General features: G+C 36.4%; 1 protein-coding gene across 1 annotated transcript in view; it reads left to right on the forward strand.

Annotated features, from left to right (window-relative positions):
* Positions 1 to 1,767, forward strand: part of UBA6 (ubiquitin like modifier activating enzyme 6) — a 101,662-nt gene extending 99,895 nt beyond the window's left edge. The window contains exon 33 of the mRNA XM_049886098.1: positions 754 to 1,767. Within this exon, the coding sequence (XP_049742055.1) occupies positions 754 to 889 (136 nt within the window). The 3' untranslated portion in view covers positions 890 to 1,767. The remainder of the gene's footprint in view (positions 1 to 753) is intronic.
* The last annotated feature ends 7,836 nt before the right edge of the window (positions 1,768 to 9,603 follow it).

Here is a 9,603-nt window from a genome sequence, read left to right on the forward strand (position 1 = left end):
CCTCCAAACTTTATAGGGAGTTAAAGAGGATTCATTTCTTTAAAGTATTGCTCATTTTTTGTTTGTCTCCTAATAAATGGTCTGTATTCTTTATCATTACCAGCGGTTGTCCAAATTGATTCAGACAAAAACCAAACCCCTTGCTGAGTTGACTCCAACTTATAGCAACCCTACAAGACAAAGTAGATTTGCCCCCTGCATAGGGTTTCCAAGACTCCAATCTTTACAGAAGCAGACTGCCACATCTTTCTCCCCTAGAGTGGCTCATGGGTTCAAACCACTGACCTTTCAGCAGTTGAGCGCTTAGTCACTGCAGCACCAGGGCTCCTTACATATGTATATAGTCAAAAGAGACTTCAGAGCAGTAGTTAAAGCTCTTGGCTGCTAACTGAAAGCTCAGCGGTTTGAACCCACCAGCTGCTCCTGCAGAGGGAAAATGTGCTTCCATAAAAATTACAGCCTTGGAAACCCTGGGGGTCAGTTCTACTCTGCCCTATAAGGTTGCTTTGAGTCAGAATCAACTGGATGGCACAAGACAACAACAAATTGATTCACATTTAGGTAAATGAGTGTCTTAAGTTTAGAACTTTTCATAAGGAAAAATGAATATGTGAAAGCAAATGGGTTATTAGATTTAAAAACAAATTTAGAATCTAGATACAAGTCTAGATTATCTTGGTAATATTAGTCAGCAATTCACTCTTTCATTTTATAGAATTCACCAAATTATTTTTTCTTGCTTATTTTTCTTAGAATGCATAAACTTGTGAAACCTTCTACTGAAAAGAAGTATGTGGATCTTACTGTGTCATTTGCCCCAGACACTGATGGAGATGAAGATTTGCCTGGACCTCCAGTAAGATACTACTTCAGTCATGACGCTGATTAACAGAAGTTTTCTAAAGTTACTTCAGTACTACTTGCTTTTTGGAAGGAGTGCACTTAATTCGGAATCTAAAAATACTAGCTCATAATATTATGGATTTCTCCTTGAAGAAGCCTTAATTTAAAGGAAACACCAGTAGGAAACTACATCGAAGAATTGTAAAACAGTTTGGAGTATAGTGTACACTTGTCTAGTGCTTCATACATGGATGTGATCTCAAGCAAGTTTGAACTGGAATGCTCTTTTGTAGTGCTTGCAACAAATGTGTGTATTAACCTCTTTCCATGATTGGAAAAGATAAGGATCAAGAAATTGAAAGTAACAAATGTAGCTATCCAAACAGTTTAATCCTATTTTATGAGTTCTTTTCATTTATTATTTGAAACCCGTTTTTCTATAAAAATAGTGTTTGGCACCCCGTACTCCTGATAACTAAGTTTGAGAATTTAACACCAGTGCAGGGGGAGATGGTGGCAGTGGATAAAAAGTGGATATTTTAAATTGTGCAGTTAAAATATATTCTCCTATTACCTGTTAGTTTAGCCAGAATTTGTTGTATCACTGTCACCCAAAAATCGGGCTTTTTATTGATAGTATCAGTGTTGTAAGCCATGAGCAGTAGGTCAGATGACACATGTTAACTTTTGACTAAGTGTAAACAGTATTTTATGGACTCTGACAACTTTCGTAAAGAATCCATGAATGTGAACAGGTAAATGTGGCTAATCATTTGATTCTTCACTATGCCTTCTAATATGGCTACTTTATTTATTTGAAACTCTAAACCTGATTGCCACAGTATGTAAAACTAAAAGATTTTGTAAACAGAGTGTTGTTAGAAATAGATGAAAGTGAGAAATTAAAAAATTTTCACTAGTTGAGTCTTGATTTTTTTTCTTCCAGTGGTCAAATGGACAGAAAAAAATTAATATTCATTTTTATTTTAAAGAAAAGCTCATTCTTTTATTCTCCATTTCCAGAAAGGAAGGTGATGTTGACTAAAATAGAAATTTATTTTTTAAAGCCTTTATTGATAGAAACTTTCTGTTTTCTGATATGAAATATTGAGGAAGTGCTTTCATTAAAATGACAAAAAGTGCATTTACCACTGTAAACTCAGTGAGAACAGTAAGTGATTCTTTTTATTTCTGAGGCTATTGTGCATTCTAAAGCAACTGGCATTTTATAACTACAGGGAGTCATTTTCCTCTCGCTGCTTTTCTTGATTCAGGCCATTAATAGGTACTATGATAAAAACTAGATTGACATCAGTATTATTACTCCAATTCCATCTCTTTTTACACTCTGTATTTACTTTCCTCTTATTCCAAGTACAAATAGTTTACTTTGTCAGCCAGCTAGATTGTTTCATTATTCTGTAAAAGAATCATTAAAACTTCCACTTGGGAAAATATATTAGGGGGTGATGGGTGAATTTGTATGATTGAAGGATAATGTGTATATCGGTGAGTGGGGAGAAGTAGACATGAGTTTAAAGGAAGTGGCTACCTTGAAATAAGCCATTTTTGTTCACCATGTCTTACCCTTCCCCATCATACATATCACAACTGTAATGTTTAAAATTAATGTTACTTAAAATTGAAGCCAGGAAAATCAAGACTTTGTTACTTGGAACTTGATTGGCTAGGAACAACAAAAGAACTTTTGTATAAGAAGTCTTTTTCCCCTCTTCCACTTTGTTTTCTCTGTGGCAGTAACTCGTATTTTCCAGGAAGCCATTCATCAGTCCTTAGAGGTGATCTGATAGCTTGCTTATATTTGATCTAAGTCTCCAGATTTCTTCAGAGGTAAATTTAGAACCATGCCATCAGTTCACATTTATAGACATTAGTGCTTTAGCGGATAAACAACATCAATAAGCATTAGGTTCATTTTGTGATTAAAACCACCAGCCATTTTTGTCATTGCCCTTTTTTTTTTTTTTTCCTGTGTAGATAATGGGTATTCCCATCATTTCTTCTATTTAGTGCTACTAATCCAGAAAGCCAGGGTAAAGTTAATGACAGTTTTTCTCACTGTTTTATTTCTGTACTGTGAAATCACTGTTTGTGATTGAAATACCAGATGCAAAAATTAATGATTCTATACAGTACCACTGAGTAATTTTTTACTTATTAAAAATAAATTAGGAAAATTGGCAATATCTTTGTAATTGATGTTCCATAGTTGACTAGGGATTCTGATTCTGCTATTCATTTTGTGAGTAATGTTGTTTTGGTGTTCCCTAATTTTCAATTTTTGCAGTTGAGGAGATAGAGCAGTCACTATATGTGGAGAGACATTACTTCACAGTACTTTTGGCCTCCTAGAAACTGTCTTAAAACAGATGGAAGGAAATGGTGGTGACCACATAAAACTTAAAGAGCTGATAAAACCCAGACTGTGGGTTGGGGGCTTTTAAAGTCCACTCCTTTATACAGTTCAAAGCAATGATGTTACCTGTCTGTAAGTTCTTCATATATTGTCCCAAAGGTAGAACTTGGAAGTAGATGTGTATCTTTGTTTTTGTTCTTTTATCTCTTATGGCACTACCTGGTGGTAACAGTGACAAGGCATAAGAAAAAGAATCAGCTAAGTTTACAGTTCACAATTTTATAATTAATACAAATAAAGATCAAAAAAATTATTCCCTTGAAATCTTGGAGAAGAATCTCTTGACCTAGTGTTTTTTTTCCAGCTATTACAAATATCATAAACTCATCACGGTTGCAGAAAAACCCTAGGTATGGGTTTAACTATTTTACTTTGCACAGATTTAAAAACAAAAAAACAGGAAGTTGAGATCTTGAGGTTCAGAGTAATCTGGTAATTTCTCTGTGTTCATTTTCCTTTTGTCATGTCATAGCTTCTCTTTTTGTAATTGAGAAATACACATTCAAAGAGTACATAAAACATAAAATATGCAGTTTAACAAATATTTTAAAGTCACTTCTATAACCATCATTCAAGTCAAGAAATAGAACGTTAATAGCCTCCCTCTAGTTCCCCAGGTGTCCCTTCCCAATCACAATCAGCTTCCTAACGCACATTATTTTGTCCTGCCTTTTGATAACTGTGTGCTTGTTTTTATTTATGATTTCACCACCTATGCATGTAAACTAAGCGGTACAGTTTACTTTTGCCTGTTTTTGAAGTTTATGTAAATGGAATCATACTGTATGGGTTCTTGAATGACTTTCTTCTTTCAGTATTAAGTGAATCATCCATGTTTTTGCTTATAGCTGTACTTCATTCATTGCCATTGGTGTATAAGTTACCCTTGCAGTACCCTTGCATCAATATACCACAATTTGTTCATTCTATTAACTGGGCAATTGGGATGTTTTCAGTTTGAGGCAATTGCAGTTCCACAGTGAACATTATTGTGTGTATTTCCTAGTGTGAATCTATAAGGGTTTCTATAGGTATGTATTTAGGAGTGGAATTGCTAGGTCATAGAGAATTCACATCTTAAATTTTACTAGATAATAAAATTTTTTCCTAAGCAGTAGAAACTTCCTGTTTCTATACATCTTGGTCAACATTGCTATTATCAGATTTTTTTTTATTTTACCAGTCTAATGGACGTATGTTTGAAGGTTTTACTTTGCATTTCCTCAGTTAACAGAAGTAGACCTTTTCGTAAGTTTATTGATCATATGGACTGTCTTTTTTGTAAAGTGTCTTGTCAGATCTTTTATCCTTTTTTCTGTTGAGTCGGCCATCATTTTCCTTATTGATTTATAAAAAATCTTTATGTATCCTGTCTTTTGTTGGCTATATAGCTGCAAATACCTTCTCCCACTCTGTGGCTTGATTTTCCTCTCATGATATTGTTTGGTAAAAAGAATTTGTTAATGTTTCTGTAGTGAAAATTACCAGTCTTTTGTTTTAAGTTTAGAATTTTTTGTGACTTGTTTAAAAAATCTTTTCCTCCCCTAAGTCATAAAGATATTCTCCTGTATTATTTTCTAAAAGCTTTAGTTTTGCCTTTTACATTTAGGTTTTCAATTCACAAGGAATTTAGTGTATGGTGGGAAAAGTCATCATTTATTGAAAAGTCTATTCTTCACTTTTCCGCAGTGCCATCACAGTCGTATATCATACAAGTCTCTTTCTAATTTTTTTCTTCTATTCTATCCCTGTGCCAGTACTGTACTGTCTTTATCAGTGTACCAGATGTCATGGATTGAATTGTGTCCTCCAAAAATATGTGTCAACTTGGTTAGGCCATGATTCCCAGTATTGTATGATTATCCACCATTTTGTCATTTGATAAGATTTTCCAATGTGTTGTAATGTAAATCCTATCACTATATTAGCGGCAGTTATATCGATGAGATCTACAAGATAAGATAATGTCTTAAGCCAGTCTCTTTTGAGATATAAAAGAGAAGCAAGCAGAGAGACATGGGGACCTCATACCACCAAGAAGGCAGTACCAGGAGCAGAGCACATCCTTTGGATGTGGGGTCCCTGCACCTGATAAGCCCCTTGACCAAGGGAAAATTGATGACAAAGACCTTCCTCCAGAGCCCACAGAGAGAGAAAGCCTTCTCCTGGAGCTGATGCCCTGAATTTAGACTTCCAGCCTACTAGACTGTGAGAAAATAAATTTTTTTTTGTTAAAGCCATCCACTTTTGGTATTTCTGTTACAGCAGCCCTAGCTGACTAAGACAGCAGATATATTGTTCTTGATATTTGACAGAGCAAGTTGTCCAAACTTATTGTTTTGTAAGAGTGTTTTTGTTATTCTTAGCCCTTTTTTATTTTCAGTTCTCAAATTTCTAATTGTAAATATGTAAATCTACAAATTTGTCACTTTTGCAGTTTCTAGTTCTCTTGCCAGAATTTTCAATCTTTTATCTACTCGAACATAGAAAATGTAATTATTTTATAGTCTGTCTAATAACGTTTGGGTCTGTTTTTATTTTTCTTTTGTTTCTATTAGTCCTTTTCTTAGGGTTAGGTCTCCTTGTGTGCCTGGTTACTTTTAATCGTAGGCCAGTATTGTATTTGAAAAATTGCTTGTAGAAATAATTTAATGCTAGGCATTCTCCACAGAGGTTTTTTTTTTTTTTTTTTTTGCTTCTCCTAGGCACTAGGGCACTTAGTAATTCAGAATCATTTTAATCCAGTTTCATAGAGTGAGATTTTCTGGGCCATCCATGTGACTCAAAGCTGACCTTATATTGTGATAATGATCTTATGTCCTGTTCACCCTGACTCCTAGGTGCATCCCTAACTGAAAATACATGTATATGATTTCCATATATTGCTTTTGTTTCAGGAAACTACTAAACTCTCTAGTGATTCTTGTAATTTACTTGCAGATTCTTTTGGATTGTCCACATAACCTTAACTTCAAATAACGACAGTTTTTTTTTTTTAATTGCACTTTAGGTGAAAGTTCACAGCCCAAGTTAGTTTTTCATACAAAGATTTATACACATATTGTTATGTGACCCTAGTTGCAATCCCTGTGATGTGATAGTACACTCCCCCTTTCCACCCCAGGCTTCCCGTGTCCGTTCAGCCAGCTCCTATCCATTGCTGCCCTCTCATCCTGCATCTGAACAGTAGTGCCCATTTAGTCTCATGTATCTACTTGAACTTATTTTATGTTTTATAGTCCAGTCTATGAAGAGTTGGCTTCACGAATGGTTTTAGTTCTAGGTTAACAGTATGGAAGCTGTGTCTTCTGCTATTCCTCCAGTCTCAGTCAAACCATTAAGTTTAGTATTTTTACGTGAATTTGATTTCTGCAGCACACTTTTCTCCTGCTCCATCAGAGACTCTTTGTTGTGTTCCTTGTCAGGGCAGTCATTGGTCGTACGTAGCCAGGCACCACCTCATTTTTCTGGTCTCAGGCTGATAGAGTCTCTGGTTTATATGGCCCTTTTGTCTCTTGGGCTAATATCTTCTTTGTTGGTGTTCTTCATTCTCCTTTGCTTCAGGTGGGTTGGGACCAACTGATGCATCTTAGGTGGCCGCTCGTAAGCCTTTAAGACCTTAGATGCCACTCACCAAAGTGGGATGCAGAACGTTTTCTTAAGAAACATTGTTTTGCCAGTTGGCCTAGATGCCCCTTGGGTCCATGGTCCCCAGACCCCCGCCCCTGCTACTCTGTCCATCAAAGTGTTTGGTTGTATTCAGGAAACTTCTTAGCTTTTGCTTTAGTCCAGTCGTGCTGACTGCCCCTTTATTGTGTGTGGTCCTTCCCTTCACCTAAGATAGTTTTTGTCTACTATCTAGTTAGTGAATTCCCCTCTCCCTCCCTCTCAAACCTCATAACCATCAAAGAATGTTTTCTTCTGTGTTTAAACCTTTTCTTGAGTTCTTGTAATAGTGGACCCATATAATATTTGTCCAAATAAAAAAAGTTTAAATGATCTTTTCTATGATCCAAATTTTAGTTCTGTTGATCTATCCAAATCACCAACATCTTCTCCATCTCACGGATTGGCCCTGGCCTCTTTTGTTAAAATTGTTAATTTTTTGTCAGTCGCTCCTTTAACTGGCTCCAAAATCCTGTTCTTCAACCCTTAATGACTATCAAAATGGTCAGTGAGAGACAGTTCTTCCTCACGCTGACTTTTTTTCCATTATCATAGGTCCTAAAATGATCTTCATCTTTACATCCATGTCTAGAGCCTTACTCACCTTCTTTAGATTAGAACTTTTCAGTGGCATGACTTCTTTTGCTAGACACATTGTTGGGGGTATAAGCAGTGAAGGCGTTACAGGTAGAGACACTTGAACAACTCTGCTTTGAATTAATAACTAATGCTTCTCATGGTATGAAATGCTGGATAAGGTCACACTGTAGGCATGGTCTACATTGAAGTTGGGGTCGAAACGGCTGTCAGGCGTGTGCGGCGTGTGCACAGTTCATTTGTCATATGTCATGAGAGTTGACATTGTTCAACTTAACTGTTACGACTCCTGACACCAACACCAACTTCACTGTAGACTAGGCCATAGCCTGCTATACTGCAGTGTTTTGAACAGTAAATTATAAAATTGAACATCCATGAGTGAACATCTCAGAATGATAACATCAGCAAATTACACACTGCAACATTATACAGAGTACATGTTACTAACTGTACAAAAAAAGGGTAAGTGCAGTTCATCATAACTATAATACATTGTAAGTCAGGGACTACCTATAAAAAAAAAACCTATACAGGGTAAGAAAACCCTAAAAAAAATTTTTTTCTCAAATGATACGGTTTCTGTTTTCCTGAGCTCTACACAACTTTTTTTTTTTTTAATTTAGTGGTTTCCGTCTTTTAATGATTACTTACGGAATTGACTTGATGGCAACAGGTTTGGCTTTTTTTTTTTTACAAAATACATATTTGGATTTTGTATGACTAAAGTTGGTCATTACCTTTGTGGCAGATGGTATTTTCCAAAAATGGCCACAGCAGTATTTCTTTTCCCACATGCGCTTCTGGAAACTTGGCACCTCCCGTCATGAGACAGAATCTCTTTCCACTCCCCTTGAACCTAAGTGGGACTTTTTGGCTACCTCGGCTAATAGACTAGGATGCAGCACATTTAATCCTGCATGACTTCCAAGGTTAGGTTGTAAAATACTGTATGGCTTCCACTTGGTGCTTGCTCACTCCCGTTTGCTCGCTCTCTTTTGGAACGCTCATCCTTGGAACCTAGACACTACTGTGAGGAAGCCCAAACTAGCCCACACAGAGGGACACTGAGACCATAAGCCTACAGCTGGCATCAGATCTCAGACGTGAGTAAACAAGTTTTTCAGATGAGCCTAGGCTCCAGACTTCATGAAGCGGACAAAAATTGAGCCTGTTGTGTCCTGCCAAATTCCTGACCCACAGAATCTGTAAGCAAAAAGGTTGTTTTATGTAACTAAGTTTTGAAGTTATTATGCAGCCATAGTAACTAAAATAACTGTCTAATCCCTGACCTTCATACTATTATCGTCATATTTTTTTGTTTCTGTTAACATGTATGTTAATTCTGTTGTCCTGTACTGTATTTTAACTCCATAACACTTTATTATTTTGTTTTTTTCCAGTCAGTGTATATACATATATAAACCCTGGTGATGTAATGGTTAAGTGCTATGGCTGCTAACCAAAAGGTCAGCAGTTCGAATCTGCCAGGTGCAATTCTGGTCTGTCCTGTAGGGTTGCTGTGAGTCAATTGACTCGACGGCAGTGGGTTTGGTTTGGTCGGTATGTGTATATATGGAAACCCTGGTGGCATAGTGGTTAAGTGCTATGGCTGCTAACCAAAGGGTCGGCAGTTCAAATCTGCCAGGCACTTCTTGGAAACTCTATGGGGCAGTTCTACTCTGTCCTATAGGGTCGCTATGAGTCAGAATTGACGGCACCGGGTAGCAGGTTACACACACATATATATATATGTATATATATAATTTTCTTTGCTTTTCACCCCATTTTGTATCTCAGGCTTACCATTTAAGGTAAGATTTCTTTCTATCTGAAATACATCCACTAGAATTATGTTTTGTGAGGGACTGCTAGTGGCATAATTGTTCGTTATTTGTTCATGTGAAAATAACCTAGTTTTGCCCTCATTCTATAAAGATATTTTGCTGAATATAGCATTCTAGCTTGGCCTTTATTTTCCATCAGCACGTTAGAGGTGTTTTCCTACTTATGACTTCCACTATTGCTGTTGAATCTTCTGTCAGGTTAAATGTTGTTCT

The sequence above is a fragment of the Elephas maximus genome, chromosome 5, assembly GCF_024166365.1.
Source record: "Elephas maximus indicus isolate mEleMax1 chromosome 5, mEleMax1 primary haplotype, whole genome shotgun sequence".
Classification (NCBI taxonomy): Eukaryota; Metazoa; Chordata; class Mammalia; order Proboscidea; family Elephantidae; genus Elephas; species Elephas maximus.